The sequence below is a fragment of the Bipolaris sorokiniana genome, assembly GCF_000338995.1.
Source record: "Bipolaris sorokiniana ND90Pr unplaced genomic scaffold COCSAscaffold_2, whole genome shotgun sequence".
NCBI classification, from domain to species: Eukaryota; Fungi; Ascomycota; class Dothideomycetes; order Pleosporales; family Pleosporaceae; genus Bipolaris; species Bipolaris sorokiniana.
Window position 1 is genome coordinate 2363228 of NW_006911896.1, and position 14164 is coordinate 2377391.

General features: G+C 51.7%; 4 protein-coding genes across 4 annotated transcripts; 2 read left to right on the forward strand and 2 right to left on the reverse strand.

Moving 5' to 3' along the window:
- Window positions 1-909: 909 nt before the first annotated feature.
- On the forward strand, window positions 910-2463 carry COCSADRAFT_275783 (uncharacterized protein). The gene is made up of 3 exons (XM_007698053.1): window positions 910-1469; window positions 1522-1991; window positions 2045-2463. Exons 1-3 carry the CDS (start codon window positions 1112-1114, stop codon window positions 2057-2059), a joined length of 843 nt encoding a protein of 280 aa, XP_007696243.1. The 5' UTR covers window positions 910-1111; the 3' UTR covers window positions 2060-2463.
- A 3394-nt stretch (window positions 2464-5857) lies between these two features.
- COCSADRAFT_33580 (uncharacterized protein) lies at window positions 5858-9193 on the reverse strand. The gene is made up of 4 exons (XM_007697386.1): window positions 8680-9193; window positions 8143-8630; window positions 7757-8094; window positions 5858-7701 (listed from the first exon to the last, which is right to left on the reverse strand). Exons 1-4 carry the CDS (start codon window positions 9152-9154, stop codon window positions 6306-6308), a joined length of 2697 nt encoding a protein of 898 aa, XP_007695576.1. The 5' UTR covers window positions 9155-9193; the 3' UTR covers window positions 5858-6305.
- Window positions 9194-11231: 2038 nt separating this feature from the next.
- Window positions 11232-12393, forward strand: COCSADRAFT_33583 (glycoside hydrolase family 61 protein). The gene is made up of 3 exons (XM_007697387.1): window positions 11232-11691; window positions 11744-12035; window positions 12086-12393. The coding sequence occupies exons 1-3, from the start codon at window positions 11432-11434 to the stop codon at window positions 12260-12262; spliced, it is 729 nt and encodes a 242-aa protein (XP_007695577.1). The 5' UTR covers window positions 11232-11431; the 3' UTR covers window positions 12263-12393.
- Window positions 12357-13904, reverse strand: COCSADRAFT_350418 (uncharacterized protein). Its single transcript, XM_007698054.1, has 2 exons — window positions 13418-13904; window positions 12357-13235 (listed from the first exon to the last, which is right to left on the reverse strand). The coding sequence occupies exons 1-2, from the start codon at window positions 13730-13732 to the stop codon at window positions 12450-12452; spliced, it is 1101 nt and encodes a 366-aa protein (XP_007696244.1). The 5' UTR covers window positions 13733-13904; the 3' UTR covers window positions 12357-12449.
- Between the last annotated feature and the right edge of the window lie 260 nt (window positions 13905-14164).

Below are 14164 nucleotides of genomic sequence, written 5' to 3' on the forward strand. Positions count from 1 at the left end.
CCCTATCGCCCGTGGCTGCTGGTGAAACGCCACTGGCTAGAGGGCCAGCCAATCACATCAGCGTGCCTGGCAGCAGGTGGGGCCGGCTATTCCGTCTTGGACATGGCGCTGCGCCGGCGGCCCTCGTAGCAGAGGGCCCGACGAGCAGTTTGGCTGGTACTAAGGGCAGGAGAAGAGCAGCAAGTAATGTGTGCGTGTGTGTATGTGTGTGATGGTAGCAATGGCAGCACTAGAGGCAGATGAAGGGGCCTGGCAATCTGCGGCGCCCTGCCCTGCCCGAAGCGGTGTCGTGGGAGGGTGCGGGTGCGTCTGACTGCCACTGCCGGCGCGCTAGCTGCCAAGGCTGGCTCCTGCTCTCCTGGGCCGGCGGTGCCTGCCCATCCCGACTGCTGACTGGGGGCGCCCTCTCCTTGCTTTGCTTTGCTTTGCTCTGCTCTTCACTCGCGATCCACTTCAGTCAAGGCCCGAGCCTCCTCTCGTTTGTCTGCTTCACCCGTCTGTCACTTACCATCAACATACATCCACAATCGTTTGACCTGACCGCTGCCCTCCACATCTCCCACCACCCCTTCCCTCGACTGTTTTCCTTCCTTTTGCCTACCGCCTCAGGGGTGCATTCCACGGGGCATCCGAACCGTTTCATCGACATCTGTCCTGTCCCTACGCCCTCGGTTTCAACCTCTCAAGACGCCGCTGGGCATCGTTGACCGAGCCTGCTTTCCTGCCTGCCTGTACCCAGTCACCCATACTCGCACACAGGCACCATATCGATTATCAACATCCCATCTTCCATCGCCCAGTCACCCAAGTAAACCACCCAATCAACCCAATCAAACCACACTCGACCCTTTCCCCCGTTCTCACGCCGCCCAAACGTCCAACACCAACCGCAGTCTCGCCCTCATCTCCGTCCATCAACCCGTCGACCGCCTCATCCCGCGGCCCATCCAGGCACTGCCTACTGAGGCCTTGCATGTGTAGACGCCCTTGCGCAAAGACCAAAAGTGCGACACTCGCACTCAAGCACCCCTACGGTCAACTGACACGCCGTTGACCGGACCGCCGAAGCACCACACCCATCGTCACAGGACCAGCCTACCAGTCCACCACCATGGTCTCCTTCAGATTTGCCTCCGCTCTCGCAGCGGCTTCCATTGTCGCCATGGCCTCTGCCGAAGCTGGCTCCCCAACCATCAAGAACCCCATCACAACACCCACCGTCACAAAGCCCGCCAGTGCCATGACCAGCATCGGCTGCTTCGAGACTGGCTTACCACTCGAGAACCACGGCTCTTACAACTTCCAATCACCGGGTAACTGCCAACTGGTCTGTCTGCAACTCGACAAGGACGTCATGGGTTTGTCCGACGGTGAAAACTGTTGGTGTGGAGATGAAATCCCTGCCAAAGAATGGCAAGTCAAGAACGACACATGTAGCACCACATGTAATGGTGATGACACCTCTGGCTGTAAGTCAACCATGTAAAATACTCTTATGTGCGCCATGCTAATCCCTCCCAGGTGGTGGTAAGAATCTTCTGTGGGTTGTCCTCACCGGTAACACCAGGAACCAAGTCGACTACTTTCAGCCATCATCATCATCCAGCAGCAGCTCATCAGCACCAAAGACATCTAGCACTGCGCCATCATCCACTGCAGTTGCCAGTGCCACCGCCGTTCCGGTTCAGCCACCTCCACAGGATGACAAGCCCAACACAGTCGCCATCGCAGTGGGCGTCGTTGTCGGAATGCTAGGACTGGCAGCTATTCTGTTCGGTGTTTGGTTCTTGTTGCGCCGGAGACGTCAACAGCAGGCTGAAGAAGACTACCGTCGCAACGCCGCCAATGTTAACTCGTTCGTTGGCAGTGGCAAGCTGCACACGAGCAATTCGTCCATGAATGACTCTCGTCTGGACCCGAGCTTCATGGACCGAAGGCAGAGCAACGGCAGTATCGCAGACAACGAGGACTACTCGAGGCGGATATTGAAGGTAAGCAAGACATGCCAGAACGCCCTCGTGACTACATGCTAACATTATACCAGGTGACCAATGTATGAGCGCCAAAATAAGAGACACTGCGCACAACGATTGCGCTCTTCACCTCAGCCCTTCCCACGGTTGGAGTCGCTGACGAACAAAACCTCAATACCCTCGATACCGCACACACCTAATCTCCTTCACCTCATGTCTCGCACTACGGTGTGCGCGACCACGCATTGACGACGAGAGTAAGAATCATCTTGCGATTTAGCCCGTTACTATTCAGTATATGACGGATACACCTTGAGCCAGAATTGAACGAGGACAGGAAAGATTTGTAGTAGCAGAGTTTTTGTCCCTCTTCGTGTTATATCCCGATCCTCTTTGTTCTTTTTTATCACATTTTTTCTTCTTTTCCATCTGGGCGTTCGTGGGGTGTTAGATACCGGGCAATTGAATTGGGCAACTTTACAAACTTAACATTTGGCGCACATACATTGCGGGCACCAAGGTTCATCCCTTATATCTTGTTCTTTGTTATACCGGACGGTAATCTTACGTCCACCACATTCCTTACCCCCCAACCACCATTTCAAGGACATTAGTTTCTGTCCTGCCGCTCCTTTGTATCCCAAAAAATCAGCAAAAACCTAAAATCTCAAAACAGACACGCCCGCGTGCGCTGTCAACATGTAGTAGTAGCCGATCCAACAGGCGCCCAATAGTCTACTCTATCGTCTCGGCCAATACAAAAAATTCAAATCAACAGCAGGTCCTATGGAACAGCAAGAGCATGGAGTGAAGCATGTGTTATGTGGATAGCTACGATTGGGTACAGAGCGAGTACGGCGACTTTATTGATTACGTAGAATAGCTATTGGTGTGTCATACACAGGTCACACGACCGTATTTTGTTACGACCCTTCTTTGATCACTCGTATTCTTCCTCGCACGCGTCTTTTCCTCTGCCTCTCTGGTCTCTCTCTCTTTCACTAGAGAGTCCGTTAGACCCGGGTGCCGGGTCACCCGCATAGCAAGGCATATTAGCAAGGCAGAGCTAGGAACGAGAGGAAGAGGAAAGGAACAGGGGTAGTAAAAGGAAAACAAAAGGCCAAGGCTTGAACTTTCAGCCTTACGGGGAGATGGGAAGGAAAGGGACGCGGCCGGGTTAGTACACGCACACACAAAAGTCGTCGTCATCACACCCGTCTTACTGTACCTATACTATTGACATGCATATATCCCTACACATCTACGTATTCGTCCCCATTTTTCTTTGCCCTTGTCCGTTTCCCGCTTTCCCATCTTTTCATCTCTCTCTCTCTCTTTCTTTCTCTCTCTCCTTTTTTTTCTATTCCTAAAAATAAAAACTAAAAAAAAATCGATAATGTAAACATTCTTATTGCTTGTTGCTTATCTTATAGTACATGACTTTGAATATGTAGTTGTATACATCGGGGATTAACCTAGGACTTGACTAACTAAGATGACGATGCGCGCGTTGTTGTTGTTTTTTTCGCACGCGTGCGTGCGCTCCCCGTTTGTGGTTCTTGGGCGCTTTGGAGAAGGGAGAAGGGGGAAACGATTTTTACCCACGTGTGTTTGTTAGTCCTGGCTGGCGAGGGGGCTAGGGCAAAATTCAAGACTTTTCGGGGTTATGCGTTGAGGGGCGCGGGTTTGAATGCTTGGGGTTGTGCGCGCGCAACGCGTATGTGAGGCTTAAACTTGGGGATTGTTACGGCTTTGGGAAGGTGGTTTGGGTTTAGAGGGTACATGGACATGGGTTGTGCATGACGTTGTTTGAGGCGGAGGGAGGGGGGGTTTCCTTGGTCTTGGTCTTTTTTTTCTTGGTAGGTGGGGGGAGGTGTAAGGTACGAGTAAACAATACTAGGGAGAAACGCGGGTTGCTGGTGAGGAATGAGTTTGGGGAGGGATGGGTTTGGTGAGCGCGAGATGGTGTCACGGGGGGGGAGGTTAAACGACCATGGTTACTACCGGGCCTTTGTTCCCGTTTCTTACATGTAATCATTGGGTGAAGGGCAGTGCTAGATGGTCAGTCTTTTCCTCTTCTTCTTGTCTTTTGGTCTTTGTGACATTTTCCGCCAATCACTAAATATGCATTGCTCTCTCTGTCTCTCCCCTGTCCCCGGCTTTTCTCGCCAGCCCTGAGCATATCAGTCGCATCTACCATGGTTCATTGCGACATGAACTTGTTTCGTCATTGTCACTTGATTATGTACCCCGTTTCAACCCCAACCCACTCACCTCTTCTCTATCTCCTACCACGTAGTAGAAACAATCCAAATCAAGCCCCGCGAAATAGGGAAAATCAAGTCCAAAAGCCATCATCCTTCGTATCTCACAAGCACACCACCCCATAATCGCGTGACACCACACCCACCTACCACATCTCCCCTTCCTCCCCACAACCCCCCATCAAAAACAAAGAATCCGGAACCTCTATCCATACAACCCACTTTCGCAAAAAACTTCCTACACAGTACTACTCTCTCTCTCACACTCACTCTCATTACCCCATCCAATCCGCGTACTGCGTACATAAAGGTCCACGTAACCACCCACACCCCAGTAGTCCAGTAGTGGCTGTGCAAACACCGCACTAAAACACTCCTACTAGCGCCTCGCCCCCAAGTGACGGGCATGGCTAACCCAGCCTCTCTTCGTTCTAACTAACATAAGGGGGTGTGATGAAAATAATGACTTTATTCCCAGAGAATCGAGACACCCACAACCACTCCTGTGCAGGGAAATAAGGGCTGTTCACCACACACATACACGTGAGAAAATCGGTGTTTTGTGCGGAGATTAACACTGGGGAATCTGTTGGCTAGGCCAGGGGGAGGAAAGGGTTGTGGCTTTACTTATGCTACTCACTATGCAAGTAATAAAGTAATAAGCTTTTTTAGGGCTTTAGGCAGTAGCTGGGTTTGCATAGGTTGGTTCAATAGTACCACAGAGTAGTATACTATACTACATGTACTATGGGGGTGTGTGTGTGTGTGGCTTGACAAGTTACTACTAGAAACTCTCACATGGATTGAGAGTAGAGTAGTCGTAGTCGTAGTCGTAGTCAAATGAGGCGCAAACCTTCTCCCTTTCTCTCTCCTGCTTCTCCTATCTCGTACTCGAGCAATCAAAAGGGGTGACGTGAGGCGCAGCCGCCAGCTTGCAGTCCTACGTTGCACTACTATGCCTCTGTGCATTTTTTTCCCCCTCCTTTTACATAACTTTCACCCAATGTACGTAACGTACGTACGAAATAGTCGTTTTTTTTGCATATGCACGGTAATACAACACTAAAAAACTTCCAAGAACATACTGTTCTTTCATCAATCCAGGGGGGGGGAGGCCTTGGCATCGGTGCTTACACTACATATCGATTTAATTTTATTTTTTCTTGTTTCTACTATCGATAGAATCCAGACTCGGGTTTGGCCTCTCTTTCTTTTCTTTTTCGCGTACCCCACAAGCATGTGTTTCATCTGGCCTTCTAGAACACACAGGCCATCACCCATGGCGATGCTGAAGGAAACTTCTGAGATCTGAGTAATGGCGCATAGCAACGGTGTCGGGTAATTAATATGAGGTGTGCTTTACCGAGGCCGAACACGAGTGGCTTGTGTTACAGAAGGTGCAAGGTTTGTGGGTACTTTTTCTTTCTTTTTCTTCTTGGGTGTGTGTTTCATGAGGTGGGGGTTGGTTGATTCAGTATGCTAGATGGGTTGTCAACGCATAAATTCTTCAATGACTCTTGGATAATATCTCCGTTGCGACTTGAAGTGTGAAACCCGGCTTTGTATTACCCTCCGTTAGGGTGTTGACTCAGGGATGTGTAGTTGGAGAGACAGAACGCATCGAGGTTTCAAGAGCGCTTGTTTTCAAGTCAGAAGGATCTGTATACATTCTTACACGGACATTTGTAAATGACTTGTGACAACTACACATCAAACCTACAAATGATTCAATTGCAAAACAAAGACATAAAAGGCTATCTAGAAGGGGGAATATTGCATAGGGTATCAATGGCACGAGGGGAGCGGTAGAAGAAAAGTCCGCAACGAGTGTGTAAAGCTCTCACTCAGAAGCGAGAAGAAGAGAAATCGCAAAAACAAGGTTGCCCACAGAAAAAACTGCCTGCGTGTATCCCATGCCCATGTCCTTGGCTAAAAGCCTCCAGTTCCAAAACCATTCCCAGCCTGTTACCATATACCCGTAGACTCAGTCATATAGTTCGTCATCCATAACCCAGTCAACATACTCATACACATGATACAATCAGTCGTGCCTCAGCGATGCCATAAGCTACTGCGTTGTTGCAACCCCGTTAGGTACCCTTGGGGTGATTGTGGCATCACTGATACTGGTCCTAGGATACTGACCCGGAACATGGAGATCGCTAACACTGAAGTCGGTACCCGTCCGCTTGACCATTCCAGGGTATGCCATTTCCTCGGCAGTGTCTACCAGTTCAACAGGAACAGGGCCGCCATTGACAGTCTTGCCAGAGGTAGGGGCGGCGCCTACCTCAGACTCGCCTAAAAAAGACGACGTAGTGACTGGTGATTCGGTACCATTGGTGTGCTGAGGATGGGTCTGATTGTCCATGATAGGAACAACGATTGGTGTAGGTGTTGGTTGCACATCGGGTGCAATGTAACCGGTATCATCTATTTGATCAGGCCTGATCTCACCTGGGTATTGCTCAGGGACGGGGGCAGAACGGTCTCCTGGATAGTTCATCGTCTGAAACTGCCCGTTCAATTCTTGCTGTCGAGCTTCTGCGTGTTGCTGGGCCAATTGTTTCTTCCGATATGCTTCATTTGCTAGGGCTGCAGTTGCTGCTCCTCCAGCGGCGGGCGCAATCCATTCACCATAGTTGTTACTATCGTGGCGTTGAAGGGACTGGTCGTTTTCAGAGTAGAATGGATGGTAGCTCTCAGATTGGACAGGCTGAACAGGGTAGTCGTGGGCTGCAGGTGCATACGATTGCTGGGTAGCGTATGGATTTTCGTGCGTGTATTGCGGTTGTTGCTGGTTTGGCTGGGCATACTGCGCGTGTTGCATAGGCTCAAGGGGCTGGTGGGCTGTTTCGTGCGCGAGATACATGGGGTGCATTTCTTGTGGCGGGCCCCCAGATGCCGTTGTTAAATCATAATTGACCTCCGAACTTCCACTAGATGGCGAGAGGGGCGCTTGTAAGTTACGGTTGACCATTAAATCAGACGGAAATCGCCCACCTGGAGAAGGTCGTGTAGGTCGTGAAGGTCGTGTCGAGGACTGGTCCCTGGCCTGATCTTTCAATGACTGGTTGGCGGAAAATGGAACGGCGTCTGCCTCGTCTTCCTCGAGACCGCCGTCGGAGCTGGCCGAGCGGGCGCTGCCAGCGCTGGTGCTCCTAACACTTGCGTGTCGACGAACAAAAGCGTTGCGCTCTTCGCCACTCTTCTCTGTCAAGGCCTTGATATCTTCAAACCAGGCTACCATTGTATCATAAGTCTCGGCCCGGAATACCCAAGTATGGCCGCGGTGCATGGATCCAGCTTGGCGGCCTTTGATAACGAATTTGTGGGAGGAACTTCTGGGCTGGGAACGAGAACCAAGCTTCTGGTCTGGCAGATACAGGGACATGACTGGAGGCTGAGTGTAGATACGATCGGCAGATTTAAATTCGTGGAGATGAGTTGGTGACAAGACATACCTGTGCTTGTTAGAGGGGGGGGCGGGGGTCATGTTGAAGAAAAGGAAATGCTTACCAGCCTGGGGTGTATGATTTGAGGTACTTGCTCTTTCTCTCGAGCATGCCGGCCCTAACCTCTGTGGTGGCTGGGTGATATTTGCCGGGATACTGGATGTCCTCGAGTTTACGCAATGGCAGGTCGGGGTCGACAAAGTGAGGATCGCTTCTTACAAACTTGCTCCATTCGAGGTCACGGGGCATGGCAATTGGGCCATTCCGCAGTCTTTCAACCGTAGTGTACTGCTCGTCAGCTTCGCGCTTAAGAATGCTGGCTAGAGCATTGTAGGCCTTTTGGATTTCACCAACGACAATCGACTCGAGTTCGCGACCAGAGTTTTCAATGTTAAGGTAGGCCTATCTTGATTAGATTGGTATAGTTTCTGTGTAAGTGCAGCCACTCACCCTGTGTAGGTAGTTCTCCTCGTCAATCTGCCTCTCTACCTGTCGCTCGACGCCCAAGCGGACGACATATGGGTCACCCTTGCCAGCAGCAGCTGTAGGGTCTGCCTCAGCTGTTGCGAGGGCTTCCTCAAGTGCTGTCACACATTTTCTGGTAATTTCCTTTTCCTTCTCAACATTGTTTTTGAAGTCTCCTGAAAGAGACTTGATTTCCTTGATCTTTTGCGCCAGGTCGGCGCGAAGACTACTGAGTTGGTTGATGACGTCTGTCTCCACGTCCCGGGCCTTGTTGGCTTCAGCGATTGCCTGCTTGTGGAAATCGCGGAGTATGCGGTTGGCATCATTCAGACCTCCCTCGGTGAGGAGCGCAGAGGGCGCATTGGTGTTGTTGATTATGTTGGAGACTTTGAGGAGCGACTTGGCCCGGTGTTCATAGGAAGCAGCGACCTCTCGGAAATAGGTAATGAGATCTTTTAGGAACTTGCGCCAGGCTGCGACATGTTAGTGAGCAGTTCAACCATGGGCCAAATGACAACATACTTTGAAAGCGCTCTGCTAGGATTTCGGTAGGTGAGCCTTTGGTAGGGACGGGTGTGTGGAAGACACTATTCTCGCGATCGTAGCCACGTTCTTGGTCGTCGATGGCCACGCCGCGAATGCTGCCAGCGTGCAGGGACTTTCTGCTTCCACTGCGCTTGAGACTGCCGCTCCTCTTTATGGAGCCCTTCTTCTTCAAGGTACCACCGCGTGAAGGCGTGAGGCCCTGGTTCAGGGTGGAGGAGCGCGAGGAGGAGCGCGGGTGCATGTCGCCGTCAATGACTGAAGTGCCCCGAGTGGGTGCGTCGAAGTCTTCCTCGAACCTGCCGAGGCGCGAGCGGTCATAGTGAATTGCTGGTGGAGAGGACGCGAAGTCGTTGGTGCCAGTGCCGTATCCCCGGCCGAGGTGGGCTGGATCGTCGACCTGTGGCACGGATTGGTAGGAGGCCGAGGGCGTCACTGGTCGCTGCATGGCCATGTCGGATAGTTGACAGGATGGCAGGCTTCGGGGGGGGGGGGAGACAGTATAGAAGGCAAGCGGGCAGCGGGGGTGGACCCTGGCTGATATACGGAGGAAAGGGTTCACAGGGAGAAGAAGTGCCGCGCGGGTTCTGTGGCTGGTGGTGACGTACAGGGTCGTGCCAAGGGAGGCGGCGGGGAGGCCAGGGCGGAGATTGCGTGGGGCGCGAACGGGAACAAAGTCGAATGGACGGTACGGGAGTGTTGATGTACAGTGTAGATCAGCATGCAGGTGCGTCAATGTTGGGCAAAAATGGGCGCACACTCCAGGTGAATGATTCTGTCGAGTAGCTACTTGCACCGAGTGTCAGGGACCGGCAGCAAAGGGGTATAAGGCCTGGCGGCGGGCGGCTTTGTGGCAGCGAGAAGACATATTCAAGGTCCCCGAGTGATGTAATGCACAACACACGAGCGTCATCGTCATTGCGCAGATGCGACAGACCAGCCAAATCTGCCCGACTCGAGCCTTAGTCTGTGGCGCTGCTCTCCCTCTGGCCTATCAGCATGGCTGGTCGAGGCCGTCCGGTTGCGCAGTCTTCCGAGTCGCCACACATGTGCTTGCACCACCATTGCCAACAACGCATTACATATATATATATGTGTGTATGTATGAATACATGTATACTGATCGAGGTCGTTGCCTAGCCAATCGAGCATTCATCGCATCCCGGATTGAGTGTGCTATAGATGCATCCGTGTCGACACCTATAGACTATAAATGTATGTATGGAAGTACTCGTTGCTCAAACACGTGGAGACGGAGTGGGGGAGAAGAAAATCAGCCGAACGTGCCGGTCCAGGACGGAGTTGCAGTTGCAGTTGGAGACATGGTTCTGCAGATCAGAGCGAATACGGCTATCACTATGCCAGATAGACTCCTCATCCTAATGCTACCCTAAACCCAAGTGCCATGGCTAGTCAAAGCAACCAAGAAACCCGAGCATTAGACCCGTTCCAGTGTCGTCATCTATGAGATGCACCAAGATGACCACTGCTCCCCAAGCTGCAGGTCCAAGATTGCGTGCAGTTGAACCTGCAAGGCAAAACCCGTGACTTGCTCGGTATATACGTACATATGTAGTATGTATTCGGGTAGGAATAGCTGCAGCAAATGCAGCGTGGCCAGTGCCTCGTGCTCTAGTGCAGCATTTGCAATTTCCGCCCCCGTGATTGGCCAGCACAGAGAAAATACACCTGTGACTGTAATGCATCTCGCCTAGTGCCCTCGACCATACCAGCCAGCATGGAACCGCTAATCGCCCAAGGAAAAGCATATCAAACACCTTCCACTTCCGGCCCCCAACTGTCTACCACGCACCGCTCCCAAACAAGACGTTGCACATGATGCCCGACTACCTTGCAAATGACGGCGGCTGTACACTCACTCCCCTTTATATGTCCATCAAGATATTGTACCTCTTCTCGCTTATACTCACCTTTCGCTCCGCCACCTGCTCTTGGACATGGCATACCGCCTCCGGGTTGCATGGGGACTTAGTTTGTATGCAAACGAGATTGGCGAAGTACTCGCCGCGGAGCCGGCTCAACAAGCAGCGCTCCGTCTCATAAGTAGTATGCACAACTGCCCCTATCAGCATTTAAACATGTACATCTAACCTGAAGACGAAGAACTAAAACCCAAAGCCCATTTGCAGTCAAATCAACACCACCACACACATTGTTTTCCTGAACAGTAAACATCAAAGAAAGAGCACGATGCACAAGTCATGGCATATGGCCGCTTCCAGAAACCGGTCATGAGGCCTCACTCACGGGCCTTTGTCGCGGATATATATTAACCGACAGCACACAAATGCCACTGCCAAGCAATGCTTGCCGGGTGCTTGATTACATGGCGCATTTATTTCGAAACGCCATATATCGGCGCCTAGGCACAATCGTCCATCTGCTCCACTAGATTAAATGCCATGTCCCTAATTGGGAGGTTGGTGACAGCCACCACCGGAACTACCGTAAGAGAAAGCCTGGAGTGCATGCCAACTCCTGCACGCCATTTCGCTCTTGTTCCCATGTGGCGTGAATAGATTGCAGCCCAGCGATTGACGTAGACAACGGCAAGGCTTGGCCTCACCGTCTTGAAATGGGCAGTATCTTGTGTATCATGGCAACCGTGAACGACTGACTATATAAGAGATGGGCAAGGCGACAGAATAAGGCACCTCACCTTGCCTTACCACTCATTCACCACCACTACACATTCATCCACTCTTTCAACATGAAGTTCTTCGCTGCTGCCATTGCTCTGCTGCCCGCTCTTGGGTCGGCCCACACCATTGCCCAGCGTGTCCGCGTCAACGGTCAGGACTTTGGTCTAGGCAACGGTATTCGTGTCGCCTCGTCCAACAACCCCATCACCAACGTCAACGATGGTGCCATGGCCTGCAACACCGGTGTCTCTTCTTCGAGCAAGGTCATTGATGTCAGGGGCGGTGACAGGGTTGGTGTCCAGTGGGGCCATGTTGTTGGAGGAGCCCAGTACGTTTTGCAATCCTACACTCTAGACTGATCCATAACTAACCCCTAACAGAGGTGCCAACGACCCAGACCACCCCATTGCCAAGTCGCACAAGGGTCCCTCCATCTTCTACATGGCCAAGGTCTCCAACGCAGCCAGTGCCTCCCCCTCTGGCCTACAATGGTTCAAGGTCGCCGAGGACGGTCTTCAAGGCTCTACCTGGGGAGTTGACCGCATGATCTCCAACAACGGATGGACCGAGTTCACCGTGCCATCCTGCATTGCTTCAGGCCAGTATCTCGTGCGAGCTGAGCTGATTGCGCTCCACAGCGCTAGCTCCGTTGGCGGTGCACAGTTCTACATTGTAAGGAATTGAGACTGTATGCAACTAAACCTTTACTAACATTTTCACAGGGATGTGCTCAAGTCAACGTTTCGGCATCAGGATCAAAGACTGGAACCACTGTCAGCTTCCCTGGCGCTTACCGGGCCGATGATGCTGGTATCAAAGTCAGCATCTACAACTCTCAAGGTCAGCCCACTGGTAACGGTCAGTACAAGATCCCCGGCCCAGCCAAGCTTCAGTGCTAGAGAGGGGTAGCTATGGTAGAAGGCTTGTAGTATAGAAGGGACCAAGTCAAGGCAGTAGAACAAGGACTTTTCTCTTCTCAACACCTCATTTATCCATACTTTGTTAGCCAAATGAAACATTACTTTGTGCACCACCAATAAATTCTCTCTCTCTCTCTCTCTCTCTCTCTCTCTTTCTCCCTTCTCTCTAACTAGACACATCAACAACAATCTTCCCCCTAACCCTTCCTCCCACCATCTCCCCCTTAACCCTCTCCCACGCCTCCCCATACGTCTTCTCACCCAAAATCCCCTTGACAACATCCTGCACCACAACCCTCACCTCCCCCCTCTCCACCAACTCCGCCACCTGCTCCAAACACTCACTCTTATCAAACAACATGACATTCGCATACCGCGGTCCAACAAGCCACCCCCTAACATACCTCGCCACCTGTCTCGGATAAGTAAAATACGTCAGCGGCCCCCCCATCGCCGTCCTCTCCGTCTTATCCCCCACAATCGTAGCATACGCCCCGCGTCTCTGCAGCAGCTGCGTCCAATAGTCAAACACGTCTGTCCCGCCCACGCAATCGACGTACAAATCGTACGCTGCACCATCTTTTTCCACTTTTTCAAGTAGTGTTTTCCGTACGTCTTGAAAAGTGTAACTGATAACTTCGTCGGCACCGAGATCGCGCACAAACTGCGCGTTGCGCGATGAGCAGATGGCTGTGATGTGGCTGCCGTACAGGCGCTTGGCGAGTTGCATGCACAGGGTCCCTACGCCCCCGCTTGCGCCGGAGATGATGATGCGGTAGGGGTGGTTGGGGGAGCTAGGGGAAGAGGGGAGCCAGGAGAGGCAGGCGAAGGCGGTTAGGGCGACGAGGGGGATGGCGGCTGCGGAGGGGTGGGGTAGGGAAGGCGGTTTTTTGGCGAGGGGGGAGGTGGTGGGGGAGACGAGGAGGTAGTGGGTGAATGTTCCTTCTGCAGTCTTTTTTTTTGGGTGTTGGAAGGTTAGTTGAGGGTATGGAATGTAATTTCTGCACTTGTTTTCTTTCTGTATAAAAAAAAAGGGACGGAGATGCAAAACTGGAATCTACCCTTGTACACTTTTGAGGGACAGAGAATAGAGGAATTTTCAGGGAAATGGGAAATAAGAAGGGAGTAACGTACAGGTTTATTATACAACCCAAACACTTCATCCCCGACTTCCCACCTCCCTTGCTTCTTCACCTCCTTACCCACCGCAACTATCACGCCCGAGTAATCCCGCCCTATTCCCTTCTCTTTTTTACCAGCCAGCCAGCCTACAACAGGATTTCCCCATAGTTGTATGTCGACGGGATTTATGGCTGCGGCATGGACTTTTATCAAGAGTTCGTTGGGAGATGGTGTGGGGACGGGTGTGTGGGTTAGATGGGGAGGGGAGCAAGGGGTAGTGTATGCTAGGGATGTGTTTGATTCCGGGAGGAAAGAGTTGGGTGGCATTGTTGGTATGTTTTTTCTCTCAAGGCGATCCGGACGTGCTGGGTTGTGCAATGGGGCAGTGTTGGATTCTGAGGTGTGTTTGAGAGGAATTATTTATATATGTATATCTCAGCAGTCCAGAAATTGGGATATGTCTTCCACTGTGTGATGCGATGGCTACTGTTTGGATTTACACTCCTCTTTATTCTTACAGGAAGCTTCGGAGGCGGGGGTGTGAGTTGAGAAGCGGCCTCGGTACATGTACCTTGCATGTATATCGGCTATACGAGTCATGGGCATGTTGGTGTGAAGTTTTACTGAATCATCTGTGAATTACCCATCTAACACGCCTGGAAGACGATGCTTGTGAATTACCAGAATACTGTCCGAAATTTTGTTCCATGAGTAGGCACTTGTGGCTCTGCAATTGTGTATGCATACTCCGACATTAAT

Excerpts from the sequence above, each read along its gene's own strand:
- COCSADRAFT_350418 (XM_007698054.1), bottom strand. The coding sequence starts at position 13,732 with ATGCCACCCAACTCTTTCCTCCCGGAATCAAACACATCCCTAGCATAC. Across the intron at positions 13,236-13,417 it reads TTGGGTTGTATAATAAACCT|ACTGCAGAAGGAACATTCAC; the intron begins GTACGTTACTCC and ends CCAAAAAAAAAG.
- COCSADRAFT_33583 (XM_007697387.1), top strand. The coding sequence starts at position 11,432 with ATGAAGTTCTTCGCTGCTGCCATTGCTCTGCTGCCCGCTCTTGGGTCG. Across the intron at positions 11,692-11,743 it reads CATGTTGTTGGAGGAGCCCA|AGGTGCCAACGACCCAGACC; the intron begins GTACGTTTTGCA and ends AACCCCTAACAG. Across the intron at positions 12,036-12,085 it reads GCGGTGCACAGTTCTACATT|GGATGTGCTCAAGTCAACGT; the intron begins GTAAGGAATTGA and ends ACATTTTCACAG.
- COCSADRAFT_275783 (XM_007698053.1), top strand. The coding sequence starts at position 1,112 with ATGGTCTCCTTCAGATTTGCCTCCGCTCTCGCAGCGGCTTCCATTGTC. Across the intron at positions 1,470-1,521 it reads TGGTGATGACACCTCTGGCT|GTGGTGGTAAGAATCTTCTG; the intron begins GTAAGTCAACCA and ends AATCCCTCCCAG.
- COCSADRAFT_33580 (XM_007697386.1), bottom strand. The coding sequence starts at position 9,154 with ATGGCCATGCAGCGACCAGTGACGCCCTCGGCCTCCTACCAATCCGTG. Across the intron at positions 8,631-8,679 it reads CCTAGCAGAGCGCTTTCAAA|CCTGGCGCAAGTTCCTAAAA; the intron begins GTATGTTGTCAT and ends AACATGTCGCAG. Across the intron at positions 8,095-8,142 it reads AGGAGAACTACCTACACAGG|GCCTACCTTAACATTGAAAA; the intron begins GTGAGTGGCTGC and ends TAATCAAGATAG.